This window comes from Ciconia boyciana, chromosome 7, assembly GCF_034638445.1.
Source record: "Ciconia boyciana chromosome 7, ASM3463844v1, whole genome shotgun sequence".
In the NCBI taxonomy this organism is placed as follows: domain Eukaryota; kingdom Metazoa; phylum Chordata; class Aves; order Ciconiiformes; family Ciconiidae; genus Ciconia; species Ciconia boyciana.
The window spans coordinates 15,796,566-15,820,570 of NC_132940.1; the positions used below are offsets into that span (position 1 = coordinate 15,796,566).

The 24,005-nt window shown below is 37.1% G+C and overlaps 1 protein-coding gene across 8 annotated transcripts in view; it reads left to right on the plus strand.

Annotated features, from left to right (window-relative positions):
* ADGRL2 (adhesion G protein-coupled receptor L2) overlaps window positions 1–24,005 on the plus strand; it is a 163,249-nt gene that overhangs the window by 133,489 nt on the left and 5,755 nt on the right. For 6 of the 8 annotated variants that reach the window (XM_072867125.1, XM_072867122.1, XM_072867124.1 and 3 more), the window contains 10 exons: window positions 265–387; window positions 662–867; window positions 1,952–2,125; window positions 3,791–4,000; window positions 5,018–5,238; window positions 6,521–6,587; window positions 15,224–15,315; window positions 17,199–17,367; window positions 21,069–21,197; window positions 21,618–21,714. In XM_072867125.1, the coding sequence (XP_072723226.1) occupies window positions 265–387; window positions 662–867; window positions 1,952–2,125; window positions 3,791–4,000; window positions 5,018–5,238; window positions 6,521–6,587; window positions 15,224–15,315; window positions 17,199–17,367; window positions 21,069–21,197; window positions 21,618–21,714 (1,488 nt within the window). The remainder of the gene's footprint in view (window positions 1–264; window positions 388–661; window positions 868–1,951; window positions 2,126–3,790; window positions 4,001–5,017; window positions 5,239–6,520; window positions 6,588–15,223; window positions 15,316–17,198; window positions 17,368–21,068; window positions 21,198–21,617; window positions 21,715–24,005) is intronic. The other 2 variants (XM_072867123.1, XM_072867120.1) reach the window with 1 other exon arrangement.

The following is a 24,005-nucleotide window of genomic DNA, read 5'->3' on the forward strand; positions in this document are numbered from 1 at the left end:
TAAAACAAGGTTTGATGTCATGTTATCACTATTAAAGTGCTGACATTTTAGTAGTGTGCACTAGATTTAGTTAAAGAAACTAACTCTGTGAGCTTGAAATATGCAGTACAGATCTGCCTTACGGTGGCAAATGAGGACAGCAGTGTGAGAAAACTAAATAAAGTGGGGGGAAATACTGTCATCTGGCATATTGCAGTCTGGCCAAGAGATTTTCTCTGCATTCTCCTTTTTTACCACTTTTCTTTTTTCCTCTGGTCTGCTTAGTTTTGGATGTTGCAGTGCTCATTACTGAAGGCCAGGTGCAGGACTTGAAATTTCCTCAGGGCAGTAAAGGAGGCAACTCGATTCAGCTCTCTGCAAGCACCGTGAAACAGAACAGCAGGAACGGTGAGTCTTGGGCACAGAGCACTGAAACTCCATTAACTTTTATAAAACCTGCATTACCTCCCCCAGTTAAAATATCAAAACAAAAGAAAACAAAACAAAACTGCTCTGTGGCTTTTTCTCGAAGATCGTGGGTACCTGGGCTTTTTTCTTCAAATACATAGCCTGAAAATGCCTCTCTGTTTACTGATGCTTTATTGTCAGTTCATTAGCATACAGGTTGCTGTCTTTCTCTAGACCTCTGTGGCATGATGATGGGATTTTTTTTCTTTTGTAGGATTAGCAAAACTGGTTTTCATCATTTACAAAAGTTTGGGGCGTTTTCTCAGTACTGAAAATGCGACCATAAAGCTAGGCAGCGACTTTGCTGGGCGGAATAGCACGATCGCAGTCAACTCCCACGTCATTGCAGCCTCTATCAACAAGGAGTCTAGCCGGGTGTACCTGACTGATCCTGTGCATTTTACGCTGGAACACATTGATGTGAGTTATGCTAATGAATTAATGGGAAGGTCATAAAATCAGCAAGAGAGAAAAGCAATGCAGAAAAATAACCTTTTTTTCCATTTGAATTTTAAATGTTGGACTAGGTCAGAGACGCAGGCTTAGTTAAGTCTATGAACATAAAATTAAATGAGCCTGGTTCAGTGATTATTAGAACTTAAGTGTATTCTTAATGAAAGCTAATTCAGTAATCAACATGAAAATGTAAATGACTAATTTGTTTCTAACTGAAAATTAACTCTTACCTTAGTAGCAGGGTAGAAAATAACTGTTAAGATTCTTGATGGTCTGATGTAGCAAGTTTTAATGACACTTTAACTTTTTACATTAATTTTGGACCAAGTTCTGGAACCCTATACAAATTGTTTAAATGCATTTATTCAGTGAAGAGTAAAGTATTATATTTTGGGTTGTTATACTTTAAATTTGTGTATATTTTCTTCATGGTAATTTATTTGATGTGTTTCTTTGCTCGTTAGTTTGATCCTTTCTGTTTTCATGTCTCACATGGGGAAAGTAAATAATCACCACTGTGACAGAGAAAATATGGTTGGATTTTCCTCTCATTTTGCCTCTTTTTATAAATCTGTTTTGATTGTTTTTCATCAAAATAGATAGGCATTGAGGAATGAACTTTTTCCTGATATCTGTTCACATGACTTTGGCCTGACCAAAGGTGAGAATCAAAGGAAAAAGATCATATTTTCAAATTCTCAATTACAGGAGAAACATCTTCAGAATAAATTCACAGTCCTAATTTTGCAGAAAGCAAAAATGGCTATAATGTACCATCAGTGCATAAAATCGTAAGATGGAAATTGTAATTGTTTAAAATTGGGTCTACAGTAATTGAGACTACACTTTAGAGTGTTTCGGACTATAAAGTCCCTTTTAAACTAGATGTCTTCCTTGTATAACATAGTCCACAATTTTGCTGATGAAAAACTTTATTGTCCGAAACATGCAAAGTTTAATCTAAATTACCCTTTACACATATTAAACAATTGTTATTGCCATCTTAGTGTGTAAAATCCTCATTTTATGTTATCCTTTTATCTCCCAGCCTGACAATTATTTCAATGCAAATTGTTCCTTCTGGAACTACTCAGAGAGGACTATGATGGGATACTGGTCAACTCAAGGCTGCAAACTGGTTGACACAAATAAAACTCATACAACGTGTGCTTGCAGTCACCTAACCAACTTTGCAATTCTTATGGCTCATCGAGAAATTGTGGTAGGTAATGATGTTTCTAGCCATTGGCAGGGAACAAACTTTTAAAGATTTAGCTTTAAATTTTTAGCAAGATCCAAAATTGCTGAAGTTTCTTAAGTATTTATAGCTTCCACCCACTCTTTCCAAAGCAATTTGCTTTCTGTAGCACTTTTCTTTCTTACCCATAAAGTTACAAGCAAAATAACAGGGAAGAAAAACAGGGAAGGACAAGAGTTTACTTCAAGTCATATTTTAAAGTTACTGACCAACCTTACAACCGTTTTACAGACTTCCCATCAGTACAGCTGGAGAGTATCTGTAGGGGCAGCTGTGCAGGCTTGTTGTGGTTTAGCCCCAGCCGGCAGCTAAGCACCACACAGCCGCTCGCTCACTCCCCCCCAGTGGGATGGGGGAGAGAATCGGAAGAGCAAAAGTAAGAAAACTCGTGGGTTGAGATAAGAACAGTTTAATAATTGGAACAAAATAATAGTAATAATAATAATGAATTGTAATGAGAAGGAAAACAACAAGAGAGAGAGAGGAACAAAACCCAAGGGAGGGGGGAAAAAAAATAAAAATTAAAAAAAAATGATACAACCACTCACCACCCTCCAACCGATGCCCAGCCAGTCCCCGAGCAGCGATCCCTACCCCCTGGCCAACTCCCCCAGTTTATATACTGGGCATGACACCATATGGTATGGAATAGCCCTTTGGTCAGTTTGGATCAACTATCCTGGTTGTGCCCCCTCCCATTTCTTGTGCGCCCGGCAGAGCACGGGGAGCTGAAAAAGTCCTTGACCAGTGTAAACACTGCTTAGCAACAGCCAAAACTTCAGCGTGTTATCAATATTATTCTCATACTAAAATCCAAAACACAGCACTATACCAGCTACTAGGAAGAAAATTAACTATATCCTATCCGAAACCAGGACAAGGCTGTTCCCTGGAAAGACAAGTGCCAGCTCTCCTTAGAGCAGGAAGGTCAAGGAGCTTCCATACTGGTTGTTTAAATGCCTCTTCATACTCTGAAATTTTGTTGTCTAGTTAAAGCACTTACTGGATGTCAGAGGGTCCGGAGCATGCAATATTTGCAAGGATATGAGACTTCTCATAAGCCGTTGTATTCAGAAAGGTTGCTGAAAAGATAACCGAGATGACAAAAGTGATTCTGTCACAACTGAAGCAAGGAACCTTCTTTAGCTAAACGTGAGATTAGAGCTGGAATTACATGCGTAACATATTCTGCATTTTGTCCTAATTGGTGTGTAAATCGTTGCTTTCTTCTCCACTGTGGAGTTGCAGGTCTGCAGGAAAGAACATGTACTCTTAGAGGAGGTCCCAGGGAAAGCTCTCTTTGTTTGCATCAGAGCTAGTGGCACTTTCAAAATGTTATGTTTCTCTACTTGTTCTTGTCTGACAAGTCTACAACAAGCCATAGGAAAAGTAAAAATGCTATCTGATCTGGCTAAAATAGTCACATTTTTCTCTCAGACCTGCTCCTCTTCTACTTACCCTAATCTTGCTCTTCTGGGAAGCTGACCTGAGACTGAGAAATTACTGAGTACATTTTGCCCATCTCATGTAATGAACAAGTGACTTTTCTGGATGCTACCTGTGAAAATAGGTTTTTGTTTATACTCATAAAGAGTCATATTAATTTTCTCCATTCTTGGTTATTTCTAGTACAAAGATGGAGTGCACGAATTGCTCCTCACTGTCATCACCTGGGTGGGAATTGTCATCTCTCTTGTTTGCCTGGCCATCTGCATCTTCACATTCTGTTTTTTCCGTGGCCTGCAAAGCGATCGTAACACTATTCACAAGAACCTTTGTATCAACCTATTCATTGCTGAGTTCATTTTCCTAATAGGCATCGATAAGACAGAGTACAAGGTAAGTTTTCTCTGCGTGTACTGATCTTGTTCTCTGAAATGACTGTTTGAAATGGTTTTGAATTAAAACATGACAACACTGCCAAGCTTTCAGCATTCTGACACAGCAAGGCTGAAATAAAAGCTCAGTGCGAAAATAAGATAGACATGTTCATAAATAGTATTTACATCCATCAGAAATATCACTATGGCCTTAATTTCCCAATTACTGCAATGTTTTTCATTTTCAGTTGAGAAACATCGGCTATTAACTTAGCAGGTGGTTAAACTTTTGAAAGAGGACATGAAATTAAATGTTGATGTACTAGGAACATATATACGTTTTCTCTGTATATCCATATGTCTCAACAGCTATTTACTACTTTTTTTTGTGTATGTATATATATATATATAAGTACAGAGCCTTATCTATATATTTACACATTTTTTACACTGCACATTCATGCAGGTTTTTTGGCAGTATTGGTGAAATTAATTCTGAAACAATTCATTGGGTTGAAATCTAATAATTCAGTGTAGTTTCATCCAGAACTCAGCCAAAGGGGGAGAATTCAGATGGATTTCTGTTATGACAGTAGAAACTTCCAAATTACAGCAGATAAAAAGGGCTTGATGGCCGCTTCATAATTTTAAATAAGCAGTATTACATTATGCATCTAGAACCAACTGTTCATGTCTCAGATTATCTAAACTGCAGGTCCTAAAACGGTATCAGTTTCAAAATTAAAGAGTTGCTTATAAAATTGAAAAGTCCACTCTATAATTGTAGACTGGGGGGTGAGGGCGCAATTTCCTTATCTTCATTCACACTGTTTAGCTAATTTATTTTCTGTAGCTACTGAGCACACACTAGTATTTTCAAATGTTCAGTGTATGTTTTCAGGTAGGGAAAATGCTTCTGAATTTGTGAAAGATCTCTGATAGAAGTATATGCTGTTCTACTACACACTATTTAATTGGAGATGTAATGATGTGAAGATTTTGTGGTTTATATTTCCATCTTTCTTTTTCTTTGCAGATTGCATGTCCAATATTCGCAGGTCTCTTACACTTTTTCTTCCTGGCAGCCTTTGCCTGGATGTGTCTAGAAGGAGTGCAGCTTTATCTAATGTTAGTAGAAGTATTTGAAAGTGAATATTCTAGGAAGAAGTACTATTATGTTGCTGGCTACCTCTTCCCTGCTACAGTAGTTGGTGTCTCAGCAGCTATTGACTATAAGAGCTATGGAACAGAGAAAGCGTAAGTAATTGCAAGTGACCTGAGTGTTTTTCAAGTGAATAATTTTTTAAAGCCTATTAGCTGTCAGAGGGTCCCTGACAGACTAAAATACCATCTGAAAGCTTTATTGGTAAGAGAATGGCAATGCTGTGCACAAATTACAATCAAGTCTTTTGTAATTCTCTAGGTTCAGAGGATTTGTACTCTAGAGAGACCGATTCTAAATTATGGTCTTTCTTTTAACACAAAAGATTGACCTGAAACAAATTGAAAAAGTAAATAACTTTTTGGCCTCAAATGTATATTAAGTAAAAATTCTCAACTTAAAGTACTGACAGGCGTAACCACCCAGTTTTAAGCTAATGCTTCATTAGATCTCTTTGTTCAACTGCCCCTCTAGCTAACTCTCGTCCTGAATTATGACAGTACAATATTCCAACCCATATGTTTCACTTTCTTAATATTTTATCAGACGATTACAGCAGGATTAAAATTAGACACTGTCTTTTATTTACAAAAATACAGATATATGTAGAAAGTGACACAAGGTAGACAGAAAACATTTCTGAGGATTTGAATTGCTGGAGGCATGAATTTGCCTTCCAATAGTGTTTACTTTGTCCTTTGATGAAATTAGTTACAGAATGGGAAGATACTGTTGACTACAAGAAAGCTGCTTGATTTTGCTACTGATGAAAGACAACTAAGAGCAATTCAGCAGGGAACTGGGCTGTATAAAAAACGAATCACTAAGTGAAGTCGGCCCTAATAGGTTTACACGTCATTTAGTCTGGTATCATACATATTCTTTCTCTAATGTTCAACTCCCAGTTGGGGCATTTTATTTATACCATATTGTTTTTCAGCAAAACATGGCATCTGAACATTTTCTGTCTCGTATTCCTCAGGAGTACGCACTTTGCATACGATATAAAGTTAAAAGCAGATTTTGAAGATTACATGGAAAACCTGTGAAAAATTTTTACTGATTCATTAGTCCATGATAGCACCTGTGACCAAACCTTTTGACTGAAAGGAAAGCGAGCTTGTTTTGGTTTTGTTTCTTCTTATATGTTAGCTATTCCTGATGATGTATTTTCAAGTTCAATAGTGTTATTAAACAGGACTCATCAGAATAGTTTCGGGTTAGGAAAAATTGTCCATGGACTAAGTGCTACTGTGCAATGTTTGTCATTGTTTACTGGCAAAACGTTAGCTTAAGAAGTATATTTGCACTTTCCATTTATTGGATTGAGGTGCTAATGCAGTTGTTCACTTTTCGTTCTCTTTTTTTCCATGATAGTTGCTGGCTCCATGTAGATAACTATTTTATCTGGAGTTTCATTGGACCTGTTACCTTTATTATTCTGGTAAGAACTTTGTTTTTTCCTTCCCTTTTAGGTTGCCTCACAGCGAAGTTAAAAAGATTTAATAACATCAGTCAATACCATCCTTATTCACAAGACATTTCATGAAAATACTTACAAACAATTTGTAATGTGACCAATGGTTATATAAATGTTTAGAAATCTTTAAAGAGTGCTGACCAAATGATTAATTGTCAAAGCTGTGGTGGCACTTCAGCATAGCCATTTTTTCCTAATGGCTTGAACTCTGAAGGTCGTATTGACATGTGTAGTCATATGAAAAATCAATGAAGGACTAAACACAGGGGTTTTTTTAAAGGAACCATTATTATTGCTTTCAGTTGAGTCACTATTGTACATGTTCCAGAATTTAACTGCTAATTATCCAACATAATGATCTCAAAAGGATGTTCTAATGCATTGGATAATTAAATAAGTCTAATATTTCATTACACTTACACAGTATTTGTATGTGTATTTGCATATGCATATGCATATTTTTCCATGACTACTTCTGTGTGTATTTATGCTACGTGTAATGTATGTCAGACATACAAGTTCATCTGTTTTAGTATAAATAATAGAATATTACGTAACCAGTAGAAAGCATATACACGTTCTTGCAATCGTTTGAGTAAAGTCATTGCATGCGTGCACACCCTTCTGTACACCCACAGCTGTGTGCCCCATTGTCCATTTAACATTGAATGTTGTGTTCATACATCAATTATCCATTCTCTGAGCACTTTCAGGTAAAAAGCACACAGTCATCTGGCAACCCAGGGAAAAGACATCTCCCTGTAATTTCAGACTAATAATGCCAACACTGCACAACATAGGAATTTGGAAGGAAAGTGAATGCAACATGCATTTTGGCTCACCTTGTTTTTCGCTGCTAATTCCGTATTTTTAAAGCCTGGCCATACTTGGGAAATATTCTAGAAGGCTGGTGCTGGGGACATAGCCTATGTACACAGAGAGCTTTTCTCATAACTGCTGATAGTTTGGAAGGATGAATTAACTTGTTTTCATGCTTTTGAAAGTCTAAATAGTTACCTGTTGCCCTGCCTTTATACAGTAGTAGAGTTGTGAAATGTTAACAGAAGTTCAGTTCCCTTGAATTTCCAAATTCAGGAATTGTGTTTTGTCATTATTATTTTTTCAGCCTGAAACACATGTATCAGGCGTAATTTTGAAATTTCTGACTTTTATAGATCTATACGCCAGACGTACTATTTCAACACTTTTTGTAGTTTACATTACTTCTCCATGTAAAAATAAACTGATACTTTGATTATGGAACTTTCTATTAAAAATGTACCCAGCCAATCTTTTGTAGGTACTTTATTCCTTCCTAGTATCTTCAATATTGAAATAAGGTTATGTATATTTAGGTTGGTTTTACTCTCTGTTTATTTCAAAAACTGTTTCAATCCTTGAGCAGTCACTTAAGAAAACATAGTTGTGCAGTGTAGAAGTTGTTTGAGTTCATTGGCATATTTTCAAAGACATAGGCATAGATGCCAAAACTCATGTGTGTTTGAGTTGAATTAGAAAAACTATAGTGTTTGTAAGATATAAGTATAGACCATAATAATTGTACAGAGTTTATTCTAAATACATTTAAGTTAAATCAAGTCTCAGGATGATAAGGATTCTTTTTTAATTAAACCTACAATTACAATTGAAAGATATACTTAGTATTTTCAGTGTGACAGACAATATTTTTCAACACAGAGTGGTTTCTTGCAGTTGTTGTAATCATTACTAGAAAATTGTTCTAAGTTTCATGCCACAACAGGTCAGTTACCTCAAGTCTGATTGTGTGGTGATAATTTTGCTTTTTGTGTCTAGCTTTTTATTTTATTGTTACTGGGAGTATTTTGCTAAGTCACCTCTATTTCTCTCCCTTGCTTTAAAATAACATTTCACATGGGAAGCTTTGGGCATTGCTGACGGCTTTTGCACTTCCTCATAACCAGGTCAGAGTGAGAATAGAGGTGAAGGACATTTAATCATATTGACCATGTACAGACATAGTTCACTATTATTTACTGGCCATGACATTATTATCCTCCAGCAAATCATTTAGGCTGAGACGCAAAAGGCCTTTGGGAGCAGTATTCCCAACTTCAAAAATATGAAACAGCAGGTAGCAATCACAGCACAGTTCCTGGGAGTAATTCTTCTCTAGCAATTGCTTTGCCCTCTAATCGTCCCAACTGAGAAAGCAAGAGAGACTGGAGGAAGAAGTGTAAGAACTGTAATGTCTGAAAAATAATATGTCATGTGCAGTGTAACCGAAGAGCCATATTTGTAGTGTAGCTTGCTTAGTGTCAGTAGCATGTGAGAATTTCACCTTGGTAAGCTTTTTAACATGTTAATCAAATCACTTTTATGATTCTCAGTTTAATAGTATTGTCAATGCACATAAGCTCTTTTTTGACAATATTGCTTAGTACTTTAATGTACAAATTTTTCTCTTGAGTTTATAAGCATTTGCACTTGTATCTGTATACAGGTTTACACAAAATGAGGATGGGAAGTATAGGGGGGACGTATGAGGTTCCTTAGTACATCTTCTGAGGAACTTTCAACTTCACTATTTCCATAGCCTGTCATGCCTTTGGGCACCAGGGTCATTATATCTATGAGAAAAGAGCATGTAAGTAATGAGCGGTGGGAAACCATTAGTATGCCTGAAATGGTTTAATGAAAGCTTGGATCATGATACGTCAGGAGCTGTTCTTATCATTTGGACAGCTCCATCTGCATCTTTAATAATTAATTCAGTTCAGTAAGAGTTCAGCGTGCATGCTCATTTAGAAGCCTTCTTCAGAGAACACCTCTCTCGCTGCCAGTCCCAGAGAGAAATAGGCTTCTGCATGGCTAAGAGCAAAGATCTGGAGATACAAGAGCAGTTTTAGAGCTGCATTTGCCAGGTAACAAAAGCTCCGGGGAGTTCAAAAAGGGTCAGAACATGTGCAGTTCAGCTAGGTTACTTCAGAGTGGTGTTTCTGTTCTTCTGTCTTATCATATCCATGTCAGCACTGCAGGCTGTGTGGAATGAATTTTAAGCTGCTAAGCTCAGGTGGACATGATTCAATTGAGCAGGTTGATGGCTATAAAACAAACAGGGCACTCCTGTAATCTGGTCAGAAAGGCCTGAGTATTTTGACTTCTATGTAGATCTGTATTCATTCATATCCAAGGAATGGGTGATGTTGGTTTGACTTTAATTCAACCAAAACCACTGGAGCTTGCTTCTTGCAGATGGAGCCAATATATTAGGCTACCAAAGGTTTTTTAAGCAAAAATTCCTAGGATGTCCTGTTTCATTAACATAAGAAAGATAGTTTCTTTTTTCACTCAGGTTGAGGCATTACTTCACCAAAGTCAGTGGATGTATACATACAGATGCACACATAATCTAGCTCCGCGTATGAAAATGGACTGTATTCGTAAGCTTATGTATATAAATAATACATGTATATCTTTCTATAGTAAACACTTGATAAATGGTATTTATCTATTGCTCACAGGAGGAAATTTATAATAATTATTTCAAAATCTAGCTTTATTGGGTACTAATTCATTGTACCTGCAACTAATTCCAATCCATTAGTCCTCTGTGCAGGTTATTACATCCACTTTTTAAAAAAGTTAATTTGACTTGAAGACACTCCCTCTATCAAAATTACATATGTTTCAGGTGCCATAAAGACAAAATTCCTACTTACACCATTTTTCATGTCCAGTACCTTCTGATTTCCAAACCAGAAATGGCTCTCTGTGTGTTGGCTATGAAAGAAGCATGATCTTCCAGGGTGCTGCATTTGATTATTACCATAAAAATTCTTCAAATTTTATATTTTAAAGTAGTTACTTTTTATTTTTTAATATATGTCTAATTGTCTTTCTTTTGCTCTGTTCTATCCAGTTACACTTGTCATATTAACAGATAGGTAGGAACTGGTATTTTAAAAGGTGCTCTATTTTTCTTCACTTTTACATACATTTCTAAAATCAGAGTATAGATTAAGCTAGTTCTCTATGTAATCCAGTATCCTGTCTCTTATAGTGGATAATATATTTAACAAATTACAGCAAAAAACTAGTATAAACATTAATGAAATACTATCAATCCAAGTTTTTGCTTATTCTTATCAACTAATGTTTTACGAGATCTCACATTATAGCTCCACCTACTGTAACTGTGTGTTTTGTCACTCTCGGTACCACAGCAGAATCTTCAAATCTGAACCTGATGCCTGACCAGACTTTTGAATTCTTATTTTTAGCCTTCGAAAGAATGTTGGTCTGATTTTCAGAAGTGCAGCATCAAAGAGATTTTACTGACTTTATCAAGGGTATAATTTCACAACTGTTTGAGACGTATACACTGTGGCTGTGTGTGTGTTTACACTATGTATTTATATTGTTTATTATAATTGAAGGAGGGTGGTACTGTTCAGCTGCAGATTTGGTTCATCTGGGGTGGATGCAGCCCAGCTGTCAGGATGAGGCCCAGACAGTCACTAGCACTTTATCTTATATGAAAGGATGAGAAAGTTGTCATTGTCAGAAGACCATTTGTTCCCTTACAAGTTTTTCAAAAGCCCATCTTGCCATTCATGTGCACCTTTAGGTGACCCTACATGTTCATCCAAGAGTGTTGTGGTGAACATTCTTCTTAAAGAAAGGTGTCCTACTCAGACCATCTGTCAAGCTTGGAAAATATCTACAGATTCATTTGCTTAGATCAGTAACAGTTCAGTCCTCACAGTCATGAAACAAATCAGATTGGAAGGGACTTCAGGAGATCTGTGGTCCAACCTCCTGCTCAAAACAGTCTCAGCTCTGAGCTCAGACCAGGTTGCTCAGGGCTAAGAAAGCTTTCCTTATACAAAGTTGGTACAAATTAATGCAAAAATACTATTTCCTTCTCCCCCTACATATTTCTCACCAAGAAAAGTAATTCAGCCATTCCTTCTAAAAGCGATTATTCTCCAACAAGTTCCCTTCCCTCACTGCTTAGTGTCTTGTGTAATAAAATGGCAGGATGCCCAAAAGTCTTTAACTCACGAGTTCCTCCAAAACAATCAATTTCTAGATGAGGAGCAGTAAGGGAGCCAAAAGCAAATCTATGGAAAGGTTTGGTTACAGTATTTGTAAGTGGGCAAAATAGGCTTTTGACAATGATACAATGTGTAACAGAGATGCCAGCATGTTTGAACAAGTGGCAAACCATGGTCTTTTGACTGCTGAAACTGAAAACTATGCAGTATTTCACAGTGATGGAGAAACAAGTATCATATGCTCTGTTGTCATAGTTACTTTGTCTTCAAAGTACAATATTTTGCTTTTTTTGCCTTTTTTCTTGGACTTTTTCAGCTACTGTGATACAGCATTATTATTTCTGTGGGCTGCTTTTGGGGTTCTGTAACTAAATTAGAATGAAAATATCTATTAAAAAACTGCTATGTACAGTTATTCCCTAGTCCAGCAAGGACATATATACAGACAGAGCTGAGTATCTACATAAAACTTGCTTAATATGCTGGAGCTTGGCTCAGGCTCTAGGGTAGGACCGTGTCTGCTTGCATGTCACCAAAGGAACCTCAGTATGTAAATACAAGCTTTTGTTTTTCATATGTCAAACCAGCACTTCAGTCGTACAAAGAATCAGAGGATAAAAGCCTCTCATTTCATAAGGCAGTCATTTATGGGCTAAGCCATGTCTATGAGTTTTTGATCCAAGAACGATGTTGCTAGTACAATGCAGGGTACTCCAGGGTAGCTACTTAGGCAAGGATTAGCTCCCAGCTGTGCTGTAAATACTATTCTGAACTGGATTGTGCACTCCCAGTTGCATAGGTTGCAGCCAAAGTTGATTTACATGTTAGGATTGGCATGAAGCATGTCTCTTAGCTCTTAATCTGTTTGTTTTCACAAAAAGTAAATTCAAGTTACATTTTTTTAAGCAGGCTGGAGAAGTTCATGTTATGTCAGCTACCAAAATGTGCAAGAAACTTTTTAAAATACAGAAGAAGCAAATCTGCCTGCAAAGGCATGGAACTGAGGGTCAGGTCACCCAGAGAGCCCCCGTCCTCTATCTGGTGCAAAGGCCAGGGAGAGAAGCAACTTGTTTTTTCACCCAAGGAACTTATGCAGTACAGGGGAAACCTAGATAAGAGGAATAGAATGATCACAATGTGTCATGGTTTAACCCCAGCCAGCAACTAAGCACCACAGAGCCGCTCGCTCACGCTCACTCTCCCTCCAGTGGGATGGGGGAGAGAATCGGAAGAGTAAAAGTGAGAAAACTCACAGGTTGAGATAAAGGCAGTTTAATAAGTAAAGCAAAAGCCATTCACGGAAGCAAAGCAAAACAAGGAATTCATTCACTCACTGCTTCCCATGGGCAGGCAGGTGTTCAGCCATCTCCAGGAAAGCAGGGCTCCATCACGCCTAATGGTTACTTGGGAAGACAAACGCCATCACTCCAAACGTCCCCCCTTCTTTCATCTTCCCCCAGCTTTATGTGCTGAGCACGATGTCCTACGGTATGGAACAGCCCTTTGGTCAGTTGGGCTCAGCTGTCCCAGCTGTGTCCCCTCCCAGCTTCTTGTGCCCCCCCCAGCCTGCTCGCTGGTGGGGTGGGGTGAGAAGCAGAAAGGCCTTGACTCTGTGTAAGTGCTGCTCAGCGATAACGAAAACATCCCTGTATTATCAACACTGTTTCCAGCACAAATCCAAAACATAGTCCTATACAAGCTACTGTGGAAAAAATTGACTCTATCCCAGTCAAAACCAGCACACAATGATATAATGAATTGTTTCTCAACTGGTTAGTCATTACCTATAAGAATCATAAAAGGTAGTCCACAGGGTTGTGAGATATTGACACTTCTATTTCATTTTGCAGCAATGGAAATCATACTTAACCTACACCACGTACATACCTCCACTTAAAGGCCAAGTATTTTCTGTCAGTACTTGAAACACAGACAGAAATAAATTATAAAAGCTTATTTTTGTTATTTGTGTCATATACACTTTTTGTATTAATCTCAAGATAAAATTGTAAAAATGTTTTACTTTGAATCAGGACTGATGAGGTCAAAAGCTGCCAAACACTGTTCTGGTATTGAGAACTGCATTATAGTTCATACTGTCCATCCTGATTTTGAGACAGCAGCAGCACTGTTAACTTGATTGCCCTTAGCAGTAGGAATTATTTCTGTAATACATGTCTTTATTAAGAGACTCTGATTAGAGCCTTCAAAATACTCCTCTTTCCTAGATTGTTAAGACCTGCTCTTTACTAGGATTTGAGTGGCATTTCTGACCATTGTGGCACAGCTGTAGGAACACAGCTGGTATGAACTGGTATCCCCCGTGTTACAAAAATTGTGAGGATTTTGATGTGGTTTCAAACCAAAGGCTCCCCAAAATAAGAGACTGGGCTCGATCATTCTCCATCAGTAACCAGTTGCAGATACATACAGAAGATTGTGAGAATGGGGTTATAATCTATCTAATATATGTGTTACAAGGATGTCCAAGCGTATTCTCCCATCTTCTCTTACTTATCGGTTCAGCCATTTCTTGTGGGCCATTGTACTAGTAGATAAGGATGTATGTCTTCTCCCTGAAAGGACAGAGCTCTTACTGTTTTCAAACATACGATTTTATCTGAATTCTCTGCATGATATAGGACAGCATGTACTAATTACTCGAGGTAACTGCATACCACTTTTCAACCCGTATTCTACAGGCATCCTTGTATTTGGTTTACCTATGCTCTTCACATGCTTTGAAATCGATAGGAGAAAGGCACCTAGTATCTTTGATATCTGTGATTCTGTTTCACAATAGGAAAGCTATAAAAAATTACCTTCAGTATCTTCCCCGGTGTTATCTATAGGAATGACACAACACGAATAAGACAGCATAGTCCTCTCCTTCAAGTGGCATGCAGTCTTGCTTCGACAGAATCCAGACTACAAAGGGAAAGAGGGCAGTAGGAGGGTGCACCACCATCACATGTCTGTGGCACTGTTAAGTTGATGCGTTTGCTACATCTTTGTGTTTCTTTTTCTCTTTCTTTTTCTTCAGTTACATTTAAGCTGTTTTCAAGACCCCAGTGGGATTTATGAGAACAAAAGGGAATAAAAAAAAGCAAGGGAGAAACCAGCAAAAGTGAAAAACATTCCAGAAGCAGGATGGGGTGATAAAAAGACAACTAGTATAGTACAGTAAAGGGGTAACCATAGACCTCGGAGGAAGTCAGTGGGATGGGGAACAGGGCCAGAGGTGACAGGCGAAGATGAACCGGGGCCGAGCACAACATGCTGGAAGACAGAGCTAGACTGACAATGACAAGTGTTGGACATGAGCTAAATATGGTGGTTCGTGGTGACGAGGTGAATTTGGAAAATTAAGTGAAACAAGGACTTCTAACATTTTTTTCCCTTCATCCGTATTTGCAACCACCTTTTACAGACTGTCTGATATAGTTACCCAGTTTCACTACATATTTGAAAATAAACTATGGGGTTTTTGTTTAGTCTGTAACATCATTATTCAACCTATTACTTGAAGTAGTTTAATTTCATTCTTATCTGTTTTGACAGCTGAATCTTATCTTCCTGGTGATCACATTGTGCAAAATGGTGAAGCACTCAAACACTTTGAAACCAGACTCTAGCAGGTTGGAAAACATTAAGTAAGTGCTTTGTGTTCAAGTATGAGAACTATGATTATTTTCTGATTGCTGAACTGATTGAAAGCTACTCTCCATTAGGAGCACATGCCATTGTCTCCCAGCAACTGCAGATGTCAATTAGAAGCAAACAGAGCCAATCCTGCTTTCGTCACATTGTTGCTGTAATGTCACAAACGCCGGTCAAAATTAGATAATTTCTGCCTGGAACTAGTGCCAAGAAACTGTTTCACGGAAATGCCACAGCACTGTAGTAATTTCATTTGTATTTAAAATGCAGTTCAAAAATGATGTTCCTGTTTGCATGGCTGATATGATTATATTAAGTTTGTTTTGTTAAACGACTTTTTGATTTAGGGATTCTGAGCAGTTTCTACTCGTAATCCTGTTCTCCCAAGAGAATTGACTCTATTATTATTGTTAACTTGAAGATTATCTGCTGTTTTCATGCTAATTTAACAAATGTTTACTTTATCATGGTGCTGTACTGCAGTATCCCTTTTGCAGAATAATGCAAGTGTTATATAATTAACAAGATTTGGGCAGCTCTTGCTTCTTTAGATAGTCTTTTACTGTATTCTGTATAGCTTTACGTTGTACTGAAGGTTTTTGTTATCAACACTGAAGGGATGGTGCAACTTTCTAACACTGAGGGTTGGATGTGAAAGAGTCTTACAGATTTGCTTTGAATGTTGAAAATGGCGAAAGGAGATTTTCAGTAAGGCTAACATTGTGAACTAGATGTTCTAGATAGGTCAGTATCAGCTTCATTGCATGTTGCATGATGAGAGAGAGAGCTAATCTTTAGCATCTCTCTCTTTTCTTCCTTTTCCTCTTTCTGTCTTCTCATCCACACCAGTAATTACCGTGTTTGTGATGGCTACTATAATACGGACTTACCTGGGTAAGATAGAACCCTACATTAACAAATTTCTGGCATGATTTTTAACTTTACAAACTCGGTCAATATTGTGGATTTCCCTTAATTTTAATTAACTAGTTTTGAGATACCTGATTTGCTAAAGAATTTTTAAATATTATATGCCTTTATAATTTTAAATTGCTTGCCTCTGCATTTTGAATTTCCTAATTTTGACTAATTTTTATAGACAATTAAAAATGCTCTTATTAATTTCTGTTTCAATTCTGTCTAATAATTTTGTTTCTCTTTTCTGCTTATAATGCTTTCTAGCTATGAAGATAATAAGCCATTTATCAAGTAAGATCATTAGTTAGATGTGGAATTCACTGACTAAATTCCCTTTCCCTTTCATTCTGTGCCGTTCTCTACAATTCCTTTTCCTTAACCTATTCATGATGGAATCTTTTTTAGACTATTCTGTAGAGCAATATCCATATTTTTGTCACATTTCAACAGGGTTTCTTCATGCGGAAGTTAGATCATCTAGCTTCAGTTTAGCTGAGTTTATCGGAGCATTAAAGATCTGGGCTCTAGGCTTTTAATCTGCTGTTTAACCTTTGTGCATTTGTGTTACATTATTTGGTGTCATATGGCAGCACCACTGTTTAAAATCTATGGTGTGATTAGTGGCTAAGCCAGATTTATCAATCTCTTTTGTAAAAGCAGATAAAGCAATGGAGTAGCTGGGGCTTGCGCTATACTTCTGCATTTCAAAATAGTTTTGACATCCTATGCACTTCTTGAGAAAGAAAAAGGTCATATCTACTCTTGCTGTTTTCACTGGAGACTAAGAGTACCAAATGGAATTGTTTTTTCTTTAATAGATAAAAGGTTAAACCCAAGGAATTTTTACATTTGAATATGAACCTAGTAAAAGTCAACTGCAGGAACTGAAATGTTAATATTGGATTTGGCGACATGCATTCTTATAAGTAACGTTACTAAAATTAATTTTCTTTTACAGATCCTGGGTCCTGGGTGCATTTGCTCTCCTGTGTCTCCTTGGCCTAACATGGTCATTTGGCCTGCTGTTTATCAATGAGGGGACTGTTGTGATGACGTATCTCTTCACAGTATTTAATGCTTTCCAAGGAATGTTTATTTTCATCTTTCATTGTGCCCTTCAAAAGAAAGTAAGTTACTGAAAAAACAGATGCTTGTTCCCTAACTCCTTAAAAATACCACATATATTTCTTAAAAAATAGAGAAAAAAATAGCAGTATCAAGAACTGGAGTATTTTGAAGTAGTTTGAGAAGGGGACTAGGATTCAAAAGCAATTCTTGCTGTGTGTGCTTGTGGGAGTCAGGTAACTGCTCTGTGGCCTGGGCAGGTTTAAAATGGATGCAGCATTTCCAGCCTGGGCTTGAAAAGCATTGCGGCTTTGGGAAGAAAATTACTATAGAAAATGTACTGTTTAACATTGTCAATGTGGTACATATTAGTCTGGACTTAGAGCCAAAAGTCCTTTATGTGCACATGAAGCAAATCCTGCCTCTGCTGCAGCACTGCAAACAAAGGATCATGTACAATATCAGCCCATTTCAGCCTGGAAACGCTCTCTTTCTCAGATCAAGGCAGAGGACCTCTCTTGAGATCCCATTAAGCTGCCACATAAAGCTACGGGTGATAGGCAGGGATTGTACTATGAGTTCTCATTCATTACAGAATTAAGTGAGATCTAAAGATTAATTTTATTATGAACTTCAACACACCTTAGAAAAAAGTAGTCATTAACGCTAGACAACTGCTAACAGGTAGTTTTCCAAAGATTCCAGCATGACTACTTTTTTACAAGAGTTTGCTTCTCCCAGCAATCCAACAGCTTCATGCTCTTAACTGGAAAAACTAGAATCCCCTGGCAAGAGCCTTACCCCATGAGTGGGAAGTGTGTTAAATTAGTTCTGCTCCCCTTCGCCCGATGGGAGCGGAGGGGTCCAGAAGGAGCAGATCTGCTGGGGAGAGGGAAAGCTTGCATGGGAGAGAGGAGCAAACAGGAGAGAAGGAAACGAAGGGCGCAGCCGGGTGGCATTCTCTTTGGGTTCCCTGCACCCTTCCTCTTCCCCAGACTGAGGTTGGAGACTGCTTCCAAGGATGCCGTAGAGGTGCTTTAGGGAAGAAGAAAAGAAAGAAGCTCATAGCCTGTGTTAGAAGGGGTAGCAAATGAAAGTAACAAGAGTTGAGAGGAAGGGTAAACGTCAAAAAATCCCACCCAAAAACGCTTGCATAAAATGCAATACATCCTGTGTTCAGAAATACCCAATTTGCAATATTTAGATTCTAAATATTTTTACCAGTTTTAGGCTGGAGACCTAGTAATTATTAACTCCCATTATAATTAGCTCACCAGAGGCATAATTAACTGATATTTATAAAATGGTTTGAGACCACTGGGTAAAGCGTTGCTGTGTAAGTACAAAAATCACATTCTTCTGTGTTCTCAACTGTACCAGCTCTAACAGTACCAGCGTCTCTAAATTTGGCGTAGACAATGGCATTCAGCCATGTTTTAGGAAAAGATCTGGTCTTTCTGTCTGAACACCGCACTCCTCTCATTTTGAGAGAACCAAAGCACATTTACAGAGGAGATTGAGTCTAAGAAAAGAAGAAAGGGAAGAAAATGCAAACATTCTCAAAATGCAAATAATTTCTAGATTAGGCTTTCACATAATGTTGCCCTTTCTACCACTTGTATTGGACTTGAAAATCAAAAACAGATTCCTTTTTTTATTTCTTTTTACAGCTGTGCATTGTTTTTGTATTAAGTGGAGTCAGCAAAAAGCAATATTAAAATACCAGTCAAGTGTGAAAAAGCATAACCTAGAGCAATAGGATTTATACCTGAAAGAATGTTAAAGCTGCCATTTAAGATTTTTAAGTTTTGATGCCTTTGACTGGATATCACCCTATCCTCTGTCTGCATAGCTAATGTAGTCTTTTTATTCTGTTATTACTAGTTGGTCACTAAATTGAACAGAGAAATAGAATTGTGAAAGTGAAAACTATTATGTTTCCAGTTCTGACAGGATGATAGTGCTGTTGCTTCCATCAGTTTCCAACAAGCTATAATTTAGAAATAATGACAGTGGAATGCGCAGTACTGACAGATAATGTGCATTCACTGCAATATAGGCATTAGGCAAAACCAGCCCTGGAGGGTGGTATTTGGGTAAAAATACAGTTTTGATTGCTATTGTCTCTACTGTGTAGTGGTTTGGAGCATTTAATATCCATTAGTGTTCAGGAATGTATTTTCTTAGGTGTTATACCATCTAGTGATGATATACATAGACTTGTGTTTTTCAGACTCCAGAGTTACAGATAATAATTCTATGCCCATGCATTTCTGTTTTCATTTTTTATGTGTCTTTTGTACTGATATAGATAGGGGTTCACTTAAAATATGTACCTTATACTTTTATAAAAAGATGAGTTATTGTCCCTAGCTTGAAGTTAAGGCACTAACTATTCAAATTTTCTTCAACCTTGTGGTTTATAGAAACATCACAGTATGTATTCCATGAGAAAAATTCTGGTAATTTTGAGAACATGGCATATGTAAATCCACAGTATTAACTTTTTGCATTTTCCCCTCTCCCCTTTTTACATACCTATAACTTTCTTTCTGTCCTATATATTCATAGGTCAAGCAGAATTTCCAGATTAGCTGAAACCCCACTTTTCCCAGAAACTTAGGAGTCTCATTGGTGTAGAAGTGACACTTAGATTCCCAAGTATCTGGTGGAAGATTTACGAATTTAGACTTAACGCATCTTTAAAAATTTTATCCACTGTGTGCTTTCACTGATGCTGTCATGTTGCCGAGATGGTGTATGCACTCTTCTGTTATCTGAAAGCAGTAGTCAGTGTAGCCAGTCACTGAATATGAGAGAATTAACTGCTCTGTAAATTAATCCTGATTACTTTCATGACAAATGTTAACACACATACATTACAAAACTAAAGTTTCCAGTAGGTCACTGGAAACAGAAGGTAAATAAATGCAGGCCAAATACTGGAATCATTAATTAGTTTTGTTGCTCTGTCAGACAAAAATCTCATATACATAGGTGTATTCAGATTTCTAGGTTCAGCAAAGACAGTAATGAGGATTTTATTTTTTGGTCCTAAAAGTGAAAGATGCTTCATTTCCCAGCCTTTACGGTTCAAAATTTGACTCTGAAACACTGATGGTGCCTCCACCAGCATAGCTGGTGCTCTGCCTGGAGCCGGGCAGGGGCGTTTGTGAGCTTTGTACAATCCCGGAGCAGGTGTGACCATATCAACTGGCAGCTGTTTGAGTTACAGAGCAACTTTACGTGAAAATGCCTTTATAGTCATTGCAGGTTTGGCACACTTTCTTGGAAGGGAAAACTTAATGGGCAGTACCAAGCAGTGCAAAGGCTAGTTACCTCAGCCCTTCTTGCCTGCTAAGATGGGAAGATATGCTTTTTATGGTTTCTGCACCAAAAGCTCATATAAAAAGGACTGTTTTCAGCTAGTATTCAATTCAGGTAAACTTAACTATATTAATCTACAATATGAAGGCAACATAAAAATAATCCTATACATAACTCAATAATGATTATTCAGGCACATCTAAATGAAATCCGTGTATACTTTGGAAATAATTTGTTCAAAAATCCTGAGTAGCTGATAATGCTGCCACTAAGTAGGGAAAAATATCTGATTTTGCTAATGGTCAACAATTCAAGAGACAAGAATTATCTATTTGCTTGAACAGTGTGGGAGTAACTTCAGTGCAAGGCTCATGTCTTTTTGCCAGCAGAGATATTTGACGCCATTTTTTGTGCTGAGTATTTTTTCCCCCCGTAGGTACGTAAGGAATATGGCAAATGCTTCCGACATTCCTACTGTTGTGGTGGACTACCAACTGAGAGTCCCCACAGTTCAGTGAAGGCATCAACAACAAGAACTAGTGCTCGCTATTCCTCTGGCACTCAGGTAACAAAGACTTTGACAGCATCTTTTAATTAACCTTATTTATAAAAAGCCTACTGAGATGTGTTCCAATCAGAAGCACTAATTGTCTTCTCAGTATTATCATTTAGATGGCAAATACATACTTCTGCATAGTAGGATTGATTCTTTTTAAACATTTCCTTTTACTTTGGTCTAATGCAAACACCTTATTTTTCTTGTAATTATGGGCTGGTTTATAGGAAGGCTTATACCACCATGTTTCATCTAAATGAAATTTAATAAATTAGAGTTTTAATAACAAAAGAAGGAGTTTCACTCCCTGCTAGAAGAATGGCTTACTTAGGCCAAAATAAACACAAATATTCTACATAATAGCACATAAGTAGGAAAAAATCTTTTTGTAACTTACTATGCTTCTGTCTCACTGCTTTCTGTTAATAGAGTCGTATAAGGAGGATGTGGAATGACACTGTGAGAAAACAATCTGAATCATCTTTTATCTCAGGTGACATCAACAGCACTTCAACACTTAATCAAGGTCAGTCACTGGGAACATTTCAGTTTTAGAAGCCTTAAATTTTATACAGATTTTATATCATTTAACACAGAAGAATTGAAAAGAATGTTTTGAAAAAAAATTCTGGAACAAATGTTCTCTAAAAGCAGAGTTTTAAAGTCATCCACCAGCACATTTTAAAACCGTGTTCCCTCAACTGGCCCCCTGCTATAGAAGTTGAATTCCTCCATTCGTGGGAATGTATTTAAATAAGTTTCATCAATAATTTAACTTAAAAGCAAGATCATAATTTTAAATCTTTCCAAACCTTTATAGGTTAAATCTGAAACAGAAATATGAGTGCAGTAACATTTTAATGAATATTTGACTATGATTTTTAGGTGCAGAAATTTTCCCAGTGAAATCTAATTGATATCATTTCTATGCAAAAGATGTCTATAAAGCATTTATCTTTTCTATTTCAAAGAGCATCGTATCTGTCACATGGAATAGAATCCAGATTTTCAGGCACAGAGGAGCCAAACCTCCAAATTTCTCAGCTCAAATACACTTTGAAATCTGTAAACTCATTCTCATGTCCAGTTAGAAGACAAGGGTATTAACCGAGACAGAACGTCCCTTCCTTTCTCCCCTTCCCCCTGTGTTTTTTTAAGGCAGTTTGAGCTAGCAATGGAGGGAAGACTGCTCTGTGCAAGCCAAGTTCAAAGCCTGTTCTTCCACCCACGTCCCTAGGAGAAGAACATGTAGCCCTGACCTCACTGCGACCAGTTCCTGCTCAACTCAGAAAATTTCAAACAGAAAATTCATCACTGTCAGGGCTGCTGTAAAGCCCTCATCAACCACAACTAGCAAATTTTCCTCCCTTGTTTTCTTTCAAGATTTGGTAGCAGGGACACGTACTTAACTCACATTTATTTTGGAAGTAAAAAGTGTGGTATTTTGCAAAAGAAAAGATTTCAATCAAGATTTCAGCATGATTCTATTTTTGCTATTTGGAAATTAAGTAACTTCTCCTAAGTGGAAAATGTGTATTTTTCATGCCCAAGAAAGAAGTGTATTCCCTTCCAGTGTCTTATTAAAATCCCATAAACACGCTATAGATAGAAGTCTGGGATTTCACCCTAATTTGATGTCTCTGACTCCTGAGGTTTGCTCTAACCATGCTGCACCCTCAGTTAATTCAGAGTTGAACAGAGGTCTTGGAATCTTCTCCCTGTTTTGGAGCTCCAGTCTCAAGTCACTGGAGAGATGTTCTGCCATGATTAGAAAAATTGATATAATCGTTTTTCAATTATAATATTGTCACTAGCTCAGTGATACGTACGTATAAGGGTAGTTTAGTAATTAAAGGCAAGTGTCATTTTTCCTTTAAAATAAAAATCAAGCTTTTAAAGGTGGCAAAAAATTTTGGATTGAAAAAAAAATTCTCTTGACTATAAATTACAGGTAATAATTCTAACCAAGATTAAACATAGTACACACAAAAAACCCCAAGCAAAATATATTTCAGTTAGGATTTCTAGTAATAAGTACATTACAACTGAAAAAACTATGATAAAGCCTTTGTAGTTGTTCACTGATACAAACTTTCAAATAAGATTAGCATAATCAAGTAATAATTCTCTGACTTTTAGAATTTTCTGCTCATTTCTGCTACCAAGTATCTATGGTAGTACAAAGGCATTAATATTTGGAATATATACTATCTTTTCCTTGCCAAATAAAAATATCCATACTCTAAAAATATAGCTGGCTCTTCAGTTGTCCTTCGGTCTGTAATACACTGATCCCGATAAACTGCTGTGCAATGCAATAGAAAAGAAAGTGGGATTTTACCTTAATTAAATGTTTGAAGTTTTAAATCACAGCATTTTGTGTGGGGTTTTTTTGTCATTATCCCAACACTTTTTTCTTCTAGTAGCTAGAAATCAGAGATTTATTGACTTTTTAATAATTTCTCAAAATATGCTTATTTTTTTCTAATTATTCCAAGAGTTGTTTAAATGGTGTTGCATTAACATGTAAAATGGGTTTAAAAAAAAACTGTTCATGTAGTATTTTGCTTCGTCTTACATTGTTTCTAAACTGATTGTTTAAAGAAAATTTGTCATTCGAGGAATTCTTCTTTAAAACCTGGCAGATAAATTTGCAGCATGAATGTCCCGGGAGAAAATGTGAATGCTCTGATTTCTTAGAGCAAATATTTTGCTTTCCCCTCAGCATGCATACTTTTGCATATACTAAGATACGCTTCTTGCAGTTTGTCATCCACTGTCTGTTTGAAAACAGCAATTCCCTTCCACTATCCGTGT